Source organism: Chiloscyllium plagiosum, chromosome 1 (assembly GCF_004010195.1).
Source record: "Chiloscyllium plagiosum isolate BGI_BamShark_2017 chromosome 1, ASM401019v2, whole genome shotgun sequence".
Taxonomy (NCBI): Eukaryota; Metazoa; Chordata; class Chondrichthyes; order Orectolobiformes; family Hemiscylliidae; genus Chiloscyllium; species Chiloscyllium plagiosum.
In genome coordinates, this window is record NC_057710.1 from 89,201,767 (window position 1) to 89,216,119 (window position 14,353).

Below are 14,353 nucleotides of genomic sequence, written 5' to 3' on the forward strand. Positions count from 1 at the left end.
CGATACAGTCATCGATGTAGTGGAGGAAAAGGTGGGGGGTGGTGCCAGTGTAGCTGCGGAAGATGGACTGTTCCACATATCCTACGAAGAGGCAGGCATAGCTGGGGCCCATGCGGGTGCCCATGGCTACTCCTTTGGTTTGGAGGAAGTGGGAGGATTGAAAAGAGAAGTTGTTCAGAGTGAGGACCAGTTCAGTCAGTCGAAGGAGCTAAGCCAACCCTCCCTCAATACCTTTGTCAAATCTCCTCTTAATCATCTTCTCTTCAAGAAAAACAGTCCAAATTTTGTCAGTCTCCCTTTATTCCTGGAACCATTCTCATAAACCTCTTCTGCACTTTCTCCAATGTGGACGTGTCCTTTCTAAATTGTGGTGCGCAGAACTGTACACATTAATGAACATTGAATATAGCATTTCAAGAAATGCAGTAGTTCAAGCAAAAGGCCCACATCACAATCGCGGACAACTAGCAATGGCCAAGAAATGTGATCTAGTCAGCAATAGTCATATCTCGAGAACGTTTTCTTTCATTGGTGACAAACATACTGCATCCAAAGCAGTCTGGTGATCTACTATTGTAATCATTGTTTCTAAGAACAAATTATTACCCCTAAATATTACACATGGTAAATTAGGCGCTTGCATTGGAGGAAACATTGAAAAACATGGAAATTAGATACTGTTGGCAAAACCATGGAATATTTGGAAGTGTTAGGATATGCATGCATTAGGGGGGGAGTAATATTGGTGGATTTTTAACTTTTCTGCTTTTAACTTGTATTTACACTTAAGTATTAGTGTAGAGGTTATCAATTTGGAAGGTGTTGTAAAAGAAGCCCTAGCAGTTTGTTGTAGTTCATCTTGTAGAAGATACAACTGCTGCTGTATCTCACTGATAGAAGGACTCATTGTTAACATTGTTTGATGATGTCTCGCTCAAGTAATCTACTTTGTCTCATAAGGTGTCAAGCATTTTAATGGTCATTTGAACATGTTTGGCTACGTGCAGTGCCATTATACTCCTGACATGTTTTGTAGATCATTTGAAAGCTTGTTTTAGAAAGTTGAAAGGTAAGTTAGTTCCAAAAGGTTGATCCAGTTAAGTTTCTCGTCATTAGTAATCCATGAAGTGTTGTTGGTAGGTTATTCAGCAATCACCTATTGAATGTCAAGGTGAGATGGGTTAAATACTCTCTTGGTGGAGATGGTAATTTCTTCGAAATTGTGTGGTGTGAATGAAACATGCCACTTATCAGCCCCAGCATGAATGCTACCCAGGAGTTGCTGCCCATGAGTTTGTACTGCTTCAGTAGCTGTAGAGTTGCATATGGTTTGAAACTCTAGTCATTAGAACACATTCTAATTCTGATCTTGGGTTGGAAGAAAGTCATTGAGAAAGCAGCTGAAGGTGATTGGCATTGGCCCACTATCATGGGGAATTCTTTGACAGCAGTGTTCTGGAGTGGAGTTAATTTGCTTGCAAAAAAACACCAGGCATCTTTCTGCTAAGTATGACTCCAAAAGGGGAGCGTTTTCCTCTGATTCCCACTGAAACCTTACTAAGAATCTGTGGTGCACTTAGTTTGAAACTTAACTAGGTCACTGTCACCTCTGGAATTCAGCCCCCTTGTCCATGTTTAGACCAAGGCTGTAATGAGATCAGGAGCTGAGTAATCTTGGTGGCAGTCATACCTCGAAATCAGTGAACAGGTATTTATCATGTACCTGCCACTTGAAAGCACTGTCGATGACACCTCCTTTTACTCTTTTGATGATTGAGCATAAATTACTGGGATGATAATCGGCCACGGGTGGTACTGTAGCTCAATAGTTAACACTCCTGCCTCGCAGCGGCAGGGACTCGGGTTCGATTCCAGCCTTGGGCAACCGTCTGTATGAAATTGGCACATTCTTCTGGTGTGTACATGGGTTCCTCCATATGTCCCAGTTTCCTCCCGTAGTCCAAAGATGTGCAGGTTAGGTGGATGGGTAATTTAGCTAGTCCAGTAGTGTCCAGGGATGTTCAGGCTATGTGGGTCAGCAGTGGGAATTGTGAGTGTGGGGAGAGATGAGTGTGTCTGGGTGGGGAGCTCTTCTGAGGGTTGGTGTGGACTTAATGAGCCAAATGGCCTGCTTCTACACTGTAGGCTTCTATGATCAATTTGGATTTGTGGACAAAACATAATCTGAGCAATTTTGTACAGAGAATAGTGACATCTTAGTGAATGAATATTAACTTGCTGTTCCTATTTGTTTGCAACATTCTCATGGGAGATTTCACAAGATGGATGCCCAGGCAAATTGAAACACAATGAAAAAACAGTGTAGAAGGAGTGCATGTTGCAGCAGGAGGAGAAAGAACAGAGGGTAGAATAAGGCACACATCATTGTTCAGGGTGTAACTGGAGTGCCACTTGGATGGTGCAAGAGGGGTTTGTAAAATTATTCACTGAATGGTGTCTTAGCAAACCTGAACAATTCAAAATAAGGCTGAATGCTCATTTTACATTGGGAAAAAACAATGATTGGAAAAAATCTTCAGAAAGCCTGGGTTCTCTCAAATAGCTTGACAATAATTAAGCACTTATAGATAAATTCTCTGTGCTAAAAATTGACATACAGTCGTGTGGGGATTGCTGCCAGACTTAGTATTAATTGTAAAACTACAAAGAACTTCTAGATGGTCAAGACTAGGTTGAAGATTAAGGCAGGAGGTGAGTATGGCCAGGGTTTGGAAATTGAGTCAATGATCAATTTTGAAGTGAATGAACGTGACCACAGAAGAGTGAAAACACCAGCTAGCATTTTGAAGTGTAAATTTTACCCATCTTCAAAATACAATCGTACCATTTCAGAGATAAGTGCAATCAGTTCTACCTATGTTGGAATGAAGCAAATAACTGTGGATGCTGGAGATTTGAAACAAAAACAGAAATTTCTAGTCAAACTCAGCAAGTCTGACAGCATCTATGTGGAGATAGCAGAGTTGATGTTTTCATTCCACTGACTGGTCACCATATGTTGAAATCCAGAGGAACTGATCAAACAAAGTAAAACATTGCATTGATTGTTAGGTATGACAAGTTTCTGTTACCCTTGTTATTTTTCTGATTCTTTTTGCGCTGTTTGAAATGTCAATTTGTATCAGTAAAGAGATTTGAACTGCCTGGATTCAAGTTTATGCGGGTCTACAAAATTAATTGAATGCAAAGTCTTCCAACATTTCTGAGAGAAACGTAGCACTTGTTAAAAATGTTCTTTTTTCTCTATTTCCCTTGTTCAAGCAAAGAACCTTAAAAATTACTGGATTTATTAGCATCTGTTGTGTTTGCAAACCCCTAATGGTGCAATGCATAGAAAAGGGTGTCAAATGGAGGATTGCGTAGTTCAACATGTGTTTGCATACAATGCAAATTAAAACTTAAACTCTTGACATATATATCTCTCAAATTTTGATGGCGAGATCAGCAGATCATACAGACTATGAGAGGACTCTGAATTATACTTTTGTTTTGTAGTACTTTTTTGCCGTATTTAACTTCACCCAGTTGAAGTTATTCACTTTTGATTTGCACTACTAATGATTGTGTGACAATGCTCATCATCAAGAGACCTGCTCTAGTATTTGACAATGTCAATCCTGCTGTGGGATTTGAAGGTTTAAAGTCGATTTTTAAAAGAAATCTGGACAAAAGAACTTGGCATTGATGTATATTAGCATAACCCGCTCAATTGATGTAAGTACATAAGAATTCTGAGCAGAAGGCCTTCCAAACCTGCTGTGCTATTCAATAACATCATGCCTGAACTGCTTATATTGTGAATGCCACAATCACATCTCCCCTGATCTCCTTCAGTTCCCTTGCTTAACAAGAAGTTATTCATCTCTGTTTTGAAAATATTTAGTTACCCCACTTCCACTTTTTCTGAGGCAGAGGTCCAGAGTGGTGCAAACTTCCAAGAAGGAATGATTTGGAGATGCTGGTGTTGGACTGGGGTGTATAAAGTTAAAAATCTCACAACATCAGGTAGCAGTCCAACAGGTTTAATTGGAAGCACTAGCTTTCGGAGTGCTGCTCCTTCATCAGGTGGTTGTGGAGTATAAGATTGTAAGACACAGAATTACGTCATGCTGTAAACTTTTGCTATAAATTCTGTGCCTTACACAGACAGCTAGTACTTCCAATAAAACCTGTTGGACTACAACATGGTGTTGTGTGATTTTTAACTTTATTCAAGAATGAAGAAATTCTTCTCATCTTCGTCCTAAAATGGCTATCCCTAATTTTGAAACCGTGTCACCCAGTTCTGGAGTGACCCACAAGAGGAAACATCCTTTCTATGTCCACTTTGTCAAATCCCTTAAGGATCTTACAAAGTTTAAATAAATCACCCATCATGATAACGCTATAGAAAACCAGCCCAACCTGTCCAATTTTTCCACATAACACAACCTGTTCATTCTAGGCACCAATCTAGTAAACCTCCTCTGGGCTACCTCCAAAACATTTATGTCCTGCCTTCAATAAGGAGATCAAAATAGAACAAAGTTTTTGAGATGCATTGTGTATTTGAAGTGAAACAATAATAAAGGATAGAATTCCATTAACCACCTTAGTCACTTGCAGCACATAAATAGTAACTTTTTTATGACTGATACATTTGAGCACTTAACTTCTTCTGTACCTGGGAATTCAGGAGTTATTAACCAATAATAATACTCCACCTTTTTACTTTTCCTGCCAAAGTGAACAAGTTCACGTTTTCCCATATTATAGTCCATCTTCCAGACTTGCTTAACTCGTCTTTGAGATTGTATTCTTATTGTATCGACTTTATTAAAAACTCAGAACTAAATTTGAAGATGACATGCCTTTGAAACCCTCACCTAAGTCATTGATATAAATTATAAAAAAATTGGGGGTCCAGCACTGACCCCTCTGTACCTTACAGCTAATGTAGAATCAGTATGTACTGCAAGAAGACTTATTTTCCAAAATCATTCATGTATTTATTTTATTCAGTCTCACCATATAAATGTCACTTTTTAGGTTGGGATGTAATCGAAAATCGCACTGTACGGGAAGAAGGTAGGAGAATGAAGTTGAGACATGTATCAGCCATGATCAAATGATGGAGCAGACTTGATGGGCCAAATAGCCTAATTCTTCTCCTATATCGTGTTCTTATTGTACGCTGAAAGTAATTGACATTGACACTTTAGAGAGATTTATTGCTAAATAAAGATATTATTTCCTAACCCTAATAAATTCAAGATTTGGTAAGCCACTTGGAAGACAGTTTACAGTCAACAGTGCTGGCATTGAATTAGAATGACATACAAGCCTGATTGGAAAAGAACTGCAGCTTCCCTTTCCTAAAGGACATTGATGAGCCAATTGGATTTTCGTGTGTTAAAACATTTTGTGTAAGGGAGCATGGACAGTGTGATGATTTCTGGCTACCAGCCTCATAAGCAGCAGTGATGGGTTTGTGGCAGGGTTTGCTCGGTTGAAGTATGCATAAGCCTTATATGAATAAACATTAGGGTACTTTCCAAGCTAAGAGTTGGTTTATTTATGTGCTGTTTTGTGTTTTACAGGTTATTAGCTCGATGAGCTCAGTAGCAGAACACTGCCTTCCCTCCCTACTTCGCACCTTGTTTGACTGGTACAGACGACAGAATGGAACAGAAGATGAATCCTATGAATATAGGCCACGGTCAAGTACAAAATCAAAGGGGTAACTTAATCTTTTTTCTTTTCAATAACTAGAAAACATTTTACAAAAGCTCATTGCTACTGAAATTTAGGGTGAAGTATGTACAGTGTTGTAACAACACAAATGGTATTCTTCACTAACAGAATGCTATTGTTAAGCATAAAAGGTGTTCTGCTTATCTCACAAATGAGTCAGTGTCAGTATGATACTAGGCTTGTAGGCCATACATCCTGAAAATCAGTGGATTATAGTAAACAGCTATCCTTTCAGCTGTTTGCACGAAGCATGGTGCTGCCCATACCCAACTTAAATCTGGACTTGTAAAACTCTGAATACTGTGTCCAACTTTCGATGTGATTCTGTGATTGGACAATATTTTCTAAATGATCTTGAAGAGTTACAATGGTAACTGATTTAAGATTGTCAGTTTGGGTCATTGTGTACTGTAAGCTACACAGGACCCTATTCTTTTTGGACAGAGAGAACATGTACATATTCTGTACCCATTTCAACTCAACTCAAAAGATGGACGGCCATTCTTTTTGGTTCATTTTGCAGGGCCATGTGTTGACCAATCAAAGTCTATCTGCCTGGTATAAAATTTAAACAGATTAACTGTCAACGATGAATAACTGGTACATTCTCATGGCCTCTACCAATCAGAGTCTACAATGCAGAGGCTAATCAATAACAAATCTAAAGCAACTCAAAATTTCTAATGTTCTTCAAAAATTGATAAGACCATAAAACATAGGAGCAAATCAGCGTATGAAGTCTTTTTCGACTTTCAATTCGATCATAGTGGATTTGATAGTCTTCAACTTCACTTTTCTTTCTTTTTCCTCTTCCCTTACTGTTTAAAAATATATCAGTCTCAGCCTTGGACATATGTAATGACTCATTCAACAACCTTCTGTGATAAAGAATTTCATAGGTCATTCCAGTCCTGATCTGATTTCCACCAATGAGGTCCATTTTGATGACTTTGTTGCATCAATCTCCAAAAGTCTCGATAGTTCTATTCCAATCCTTTCAAATAGAAAACCAACTATCTAAAGCAGTCTACCTAGTTATTTACAGGACAATGTTCTTCTGCTCCTTCAGCAGAGCAACTATCTCTCTCTTTCTGACTCAAAATGCACCTTGCCCATTCAATGATTCTTTAAAAGTGTGAGAACTGTCAGTTGAATTCATTAGAATTTCTGTTTGAATTTCTGCCTCCTATGGCACAAAGGCAGACAGCTAAATCAAATCAGCCTCCCTATCCCTGCAACAGTAAAATTAAAGCATTCAGTGACTTCCAAAATTCACCCTAATGATTCCTTACCAGACTTTTTTGAACAACTAGCACTAAACTTTGTGAACAATCAATACCAGGTACCATGCTTGTAGCTTAAACAAAGCAGTTAATAATTTATTGTTAATGCAGTAGGTTTAACAGGGCAAAGTTAAACTACAAGGTAATCTATTCAGGTCTTCTTTGATTCTAGCCTCCCACTCTTTCAAAGACAGATAAACAGACACATTTAAGGGTACCAAGAGGGTGCAGGCAGAAGATGTTGTTTATTTGGATTTTAGCAAAGCCAAGATTCCACATGGTAGACTAATTAGTAAAGTTCGATCATATGGGTTTCAGGGTGAACTTGTCAAATGAATACATAATTGGCTTAACAGCAGGAAAAAGAGTGATGATATGTGTTACTTTATAGACTGTAGGCCTGTCACCAACATAGGGATCTGGGTCCACTGTTGTTTAACATTTATATGAATGATTGAGATGAGAATATAAAAAGCATGGTTTGTAAGTTTGCAGATGACACCAAAATTGCTGGCATAGTAGACAATGAAGGTAGTTTTCTAAGATTACAATTGGATCTTGATCAAATGGGTCAGTGGGCTGAAAAATGGCAGATGGAATTAAATTTTGATAAATGTGAGATATTGCATTTTGGTACACAAACAAGGGCAGGACTTATAAAATTGATGATAGGGTCCTGATTGGTGTTGTAAAACAGAGGGACCTTGGGGTTCAGGTACATAATTCTTTGAAGTTTGCATCACACACAGACAAGGTAATTAAAAAGTCATTTAGCGCACTTGCCTTCATTGCTCAGTCCTTTGAGTATAGGAGTTGGGAAATCATAATGAGATTTTACAGGACATTGGTGAGGCCTCTTCTGGAGTATTCTGTCCAGCCTTGGTTACCCTGTTACAGGAGAGATATCGTTTAGCTGGAGAGGGTTCAGCAAAGAATTACCGGGATATTGCTGGGTATGGAAGGTTTGCATTATAAAGATACGCTAGAACTTTATTCACTGAAGCGTAGGAGGTTGAGAGTTGACCTGACAGAGGTTTATAAAATCATGAAGGGTATAGATAGAATTAGTGGTAATTGTCTTTTTCCTAGGATGAGGGATTTCAAGAGTAGGTGCCACATGTTTAAGTTGAGAGGGGAGAAATTTAAAAGAGGTATGCGGGACAAATTTTGTAAGGAAAGGCTGGTTTGCGTGTGGAATGAACTTCGAGGAAATGATGGATGCAGGTACACTGTTTAAAAGGCACTTCGATAAGTGGAACAAAGAACAATACAGCACAAGAACAAGCTCTTCGGCCCTCCCAGCCTGCACTGACACATTTTGCCCTTCCATGCTAATACACTCTTCATTTACAGAGTCTGTATCCCTCTATTCCCTTCCTATTCATGTATTCATCCAGGTGCTTCTTGAAAGTACATGAGTAAGAAACGTTTGGAGGGTTATGGGCCAGGAGCAGGCAGGTGGGATTAGTTTAGTTTGCGATTATGTTCGGCATTAACTGAACCAAGGTATCTGTTTCTGTGCTGTATGACTCTATAAAAAATAAATGAGCTTTAACTGGCCAGTTCACTTAGGCAGACTCCATGATTCGTTACATCACAGGCACATGGGGTTTTATTTGGCTTGATTTGTGACGACACCAATGTATGCAAATAGCTTCTGATAATCTTTGAGGATGATTCACTTATAATTAAGGTTCTATTCTCCAAGGTTTGAATACATTGATATTGGTGTTGGTACTGATAACCATGCAGCAATCAAATCCTTCATCCTGTAGCTTTCAACAGGCACAGTCATGACTGATTTAATTGAAGTTCAAAAACGAGTTCAAGCTGTGGTTTCTCTCTCTCAAATTAGTTGCTTCCCTATGAAGCCCCTGTTAACTTTCAAACATATGTCATCAGTTTGACCATAATGCATCTCCAGAACCAAAACATCTGGAGTACTCTTTGAACAAGAATCAACCTGCAACTAACTTCCAACTTCCAGCCCTAGCCTGATAAGCAAATATTAGTTTGTTTGTTCTCTTTTAAAGAAAAACTAGCAGCTCCTCTCAGTCCAAAGGTGACCTATCGCTCTGAGCTCTCAGTTCACAGCTTCAAACTAAAAATTATATCAAAAGAACACTGAAAATTGAGAAGGGGTTCTGATAACCAGATCGTGTAGCATGTCTCAAAAGACGGGTAAATGAAGATAAGCTATTTCCATTGGTTGGGGAAGCTGTGATTCGGAGGTGTATTCTGAAAATAGTATCAGACTATTACTAATTGTTCAATGTAGACAAACTCTCAAGGATGTCAATTTATTTCTGTACTTATTGTTTTCTCCTCCAAGTAATGTGGCATTTGGCACTCAACTAACTAGACACTCGACAGAACAACTATCTTACCTCATTACTACATGATGTACAAACATACACCAGGAACAAAGTGAATTTTGTTTTTGTTCTTTTTGCAAACAAGATACAGTAATAAAGAATGAAATAGTGTTGGCCTTCATTTCAAAGGGAATGAAGCATAAAAATAGGGAGGTCTTGCTAAAATTATACAAGACTACATTTCTCTCATAACCCTTGATTCCCTTACTGATGAAGATTCTGTCTGTCTCAGCCTTGAAAAATTCAACTACCCAGCTTCTACAACTTTTTCTGGTAAAGAATTCCACAAACTCGCTATTATCCGTGAGAGGAATTTCACCCTCATCTCTATCTTAAATATGCAACTCCGAATTTTATCTGAGGCACTCTCACAGGAGGAAGCAACCTTCCTGCATCAACACTGTCAAGCTCCCAAAGAATGTTTCTGTTGCAATAAGATTGCTCCCTTATTATTCATAACAAAGAGTATATGTTTAATCTACTCAGCATCTTGTAATAATACAGTCCACCCATACCTGGTACCAGCTAAGTGAACCTTCTCTGGACTGCCTGCAATACCAGTATTCCTTTGCTTAGATAAGTGGCCCAGAATTGTTCACAGTATTGCAGTTGTAGTCTGACTGGTACCTTGTATAAATTTAGGAAAGACTCTCTTCTTTTATACTCTGGTCCCTTTGAAATCAAAGCTAACATTCCATTTGCCTTCCTTATTACCTGCTGAACTTGGACTATGCTGATGGAATTGACAAATGGGTGGCCATGTCAGAATGAGTCTGGATAATGGCTTTGTCAGAGAGAATATGATCAAAGGTGGAGATGATGATGGAGAAAGAATAATAAATAATTGGGTTTTTGAAAGTGCTATTTATGGGTTGATTTTTATTTTCTAAAGTGATATGCACAACAGGAAGCCAGGCTGGGAAGGAGAATGTGTGCACTTGCTGCTGACCTTAAGCTGTGTCTACCAAACTATCAAAGTATTTCTGCTACACTTTTTACTAACAGCAGCTTACTTTTCCTTAACTATTGAGATTAAATTGGAAATGGTTAGTTAATTCTGTATGCAAAATCATGAGAAATACTAACTGCAGTGTTACTTTCAAGTTCCATAAAGCTAGATACTGAAAAATGATAAGCTGCTGCCAATTTGTTCTCTTTTTCAGGGATGAACAACATCGTGATAGAGATTATCTGCTTGAACGAAGAGATTTAGCTATCGATTTCATTTTCTGTTTAGTTTTAATAGAAGTTTTAAAACAGGTGAGCTAGCTTTGTTTTGCATACCCAGCTGATATTTATAATGGATTAAGTATTCTTGTTCCTGCCTTCACCTCACCCTAGGTCACTTAAGCCAATCAAATATCCATATAAAAAGAGTCTTAGACATGAAAATAATTTAGAGCACAATCTGCTGTGCACAAAAGCAGTGGGCAAAGTAATTTCCTGTACCATTTGAGTGTGCAAGATATTATTCAAATAAATATTAGTCATGATTGGTCACATAATTTAAATACACATTTTTAAAAGCTTCCACTGCTACAGAATTCAAAGGAGTAAGATGTATTTTAAGTAATGAACTTTTAGTAGCAACTTACATTTCATCAATTTGCTATTGTATATTTTCTATTTTTTGCAATATTATTTTCAATATTTATCTTTACTGAATCTAATTTTATTATCATATTATTTACTCCGTCTGATCACATCATCTTGCAAATGCTTAGCTTCTGATTCTCTGATCTTGAAGTGTTTCAAAACCAGCAACTTAAGAGCTCCAGTATACCTGATGTAGAAAGTTACAGATGCTTAAGGTTGTTTTGACTCAAATTAATTTACCATTCCCACACAACATGAAGTTACTATGAGGGACTGTCCTCAACGTGTCCCATTGCCCAAGGTATGGTAGCCCTCTGGTTAAACTGCCAGTTGTCACTAGATCACCATTGACATCTTACAGGAATGTAGGGAAAGCAAGTAAATTCTGGTCTTGTAAAAAAAAAAATCCAGATCCCATAACCAATTTGTATAAAAATGTTTACCCACTTAATTGCATCTTCCACATCCTGTATTACTTTCTCACTCCAATTCCTTTGTCCATCCTGAAATAAACTCTTCCCCCATTCATTTACATCTGTGCTTTTAAACATTTAGCTGAATAACCTTGCTACCATTCTTGCCAGGATAAATTAAGAGTAGCTTCAAACTGAGTATCCAGCTAGTATGATGTGTCACAACAATGGAATTGCTTTCCCCTGTTCTAATCACATGGTCCAGCACATCCTTAACCTTCCATTTTCATCCAGAGTATTGAGCAGTCCTGGTTCATTGGGGAGCATGCTGCTCATGAGGCATCCCTGTTCAATAAGGGAAGTATACAGAAAGAAGATTGCAATAGACCAGTTAGCCTAACATTTTTTGTTGGGAAAATACTAGGATCCATTATTAAGTAAGAATGAGGATATTTAGAAAAGCTTAACACAAATAGACAGTCAATATGGTTTTGCGAAAGGGAAATCATGTTTGACAATTTGCTTGAGTTATAGAGTCATAGAGATGTACAGCATGGAAATAGACCCTTCGTTCTAATTCTTCCATTCCAACCAGATATCCTAACCTAATCTAATCCCATTTGCCAGCATTTGGCCCATATCCCTCTGAACTCTTCCTATCCATAGCCCCATCCAGACCTTGAAAATGTTGTAATTGTACCAGCTTCCACCACTTCCTCTGGCAGTGCATTTCATACATGCATCACCCTCTGTGTGAAAACGTAGCCCCTTAGGTCCCTTTTAAATCTTTCCCCTATCACCCTAACCCTATGCCCTCTAGTTCTGGACTCCCCCACCCCAGGGAAAAAGACTTTGTCTATTAATCCTATCCATGCCCCTCATGATTTTATAAACCTGTATAAGGTCACCCCTTAGCCTACGATGCTCCAGGGAAAACAGCTCCAGCATATCAGCCTCTCTATAGCTCAAACCCCTGGCAACATCCTTGTTATCCTTTCTGAACCCTTTCAAGTTTCACAGCATCCTTCCTATAACAGGGAGACCAGAATTGCGCACAATATTCCAAAAGTGCCAGGATCAAGGATGTCTCGGAGAGGGTGTAGAATGTTCTCACTGGGGAGAGGGGCCGGCAGGAGGTCATTGTCCACATTGGAACCAACGACATTGGAAGGGAAAAGGTTGAGACTCTGAAGGGAGATTACAGAGAGTTAGGCAGACACTTAAAAAGGAGGTCCTCAAGGGTAGTAATATCTGGATTACTCCCAGTGCTATGAGCTAGTGAAAGCAGGAATAGGAGGATAGAGCAGATGTGTATGGGAGAAGGATTCACATTTTTGGATCATTGGAATCTCTTTTGGGGTAGAAGTGACCTGTACAAGAGGGACGGATTGCACCTAAATTGGAAGGGGACTAATATACTGTCAGGGAAATTTGCAAGAACTGCTTGGGAGGATTTAAATGAGTAAGGTGAGGGGGTGGGACCCAGGGAGATAGTGAGGAAAGAGATCGATCTAAGACGGGCACAGCTGAGAACAGAAGTGAGTCAAACAGTCAGGGCAGGCAGGGACAAGGTAGGACTAATAAATTAAACTGCATTTATTTCAATGCAAGGGGCCTACAGGGAAGGCAGATGAACTCAGGGCATGGTTAGGAATTATGGAACATATCATAGCAATTACGGAAACATGGCTCGGGGATGGGCAGCTGAATGTTCCAGGATACAAATGCTACAGGAAGGATAGAAAGGGAGGCAAAAGAGGAGGGGGGGTGGCATTTTTGAAAAGGAATAGCATTATAGCTGTGCTGAGGGAGGATATTCCCGGAAATGCATCCAGGGAAGTTATTTGGGTGGAACTGAGAAATAAGAAAGGGATGATCACGTTATTGGGATTGTATTATAGACGCCCCCAATAGTCAGGAGGGAAATTGAGAAACAAACTTGTAAAGAGATCTCAGCTATCTGTAAGAATAATAGGGTAGTTATGGTAGGGGAACAGGGAAGACAGATGAACTCAGGGCATGGTTAGCAACATGGGACTGGAATACCATAGCAATTACAGAAGCATGGCTCAGGGATGGGCAGGACTGGCAGCTAAATGTTCCAGGATACAAATGCTACAGGAAAGATGGAAAGGGAGGCAGGAGAAGAGGTGGAGTGGCGTTTTTGATCAGGGATAGCATTACAGCTGTACTGAGGGAGAATATTCCTGGAAATACATCCAGGGAAGTTATTTGGGTAGAACTTAGAAATAAGAACGGGATGATCAACTTATTTGGATTGTATTATAGACCCCCTAATAGTCAGAAGGAAATTGAGAAACAAACTTGTAAGGAGATCTGAGGTATCTGCAATAAAGTGGGTGATTATGATAGGAGATTTTCCAAACATAGACTGGGACTGCCATAGCGTTAAAGGTCTAGATGGAGATGAATTTGTGAAGTGAGAAAATTTTCTTATTCAGTATGTGGATGAACATAGTAGAGAAGGGGCAAAACTTGACCCACTCTGGGGAAATAAGGCAGGGCAGGTGACAGTGGAGGTCCACATTGGGTCTAGCTACAATAATTCTATTAGATCTAAAATAATGATGGAAAAGGATAGACAAGATTTAAAGTTGAAGTTCGAAATTGGAGAAAGGCCAATTTTGACGGTATTTGGCAAGAACTTTCAAAACCTGATTGGGGGCAGATGTTCATATGGAAGTGGACAGCTAGAAAATGGGAAGCCTGCAGAAGTGAGATAACAATAATCCAGAGAATGTATATTCCTGTTAGGATGATAGGAAAGGTATATTCCTGTCAGGGTGAAAGGGAAGGCTGGTAGGTATCGGGAATGCTGGCTGACTAAAGAAATTGAGGGTTTGGTTAAGAAAAAGAAGGAAGCATATGTCAGGTATAGACAGGATAGATCGAGTGAATCCTCAGAAGAGTA

The 14,353-nt window shown here is 39.1% G+C and overlaps 1 protein-coding gene across 14 annotated transcripts in view; it reads left to right on the plus strand.

Annotated features, from left to right (window-relative positions):
- The window catches only part of fryl (furry homolog, like), a 474,538-nt gene that overhangs the window by 180,903 nt on the left and 279,282 nt on the right, over positions 1 to 14,353 (plus strand). For all 14 annotated transcript variants that reach the window (XM_043691269.1, XM_043691279.1, XM_043691242.1 and 11 more), the window contains 2 exons: positions 5,601 to 5,740; positions 10,576 to 10,672. In XM_043691269.1, the coding sequence (XP_043547204.1) occupies positions 5,601 to 5,740; positions 10,576 to 10,672 (237 nt within the window). The remainder of the gene's footprint in view (positions 1 to 5,600; positions 5,741 to 10,575; positions 10,673 to 14,353) is intronic.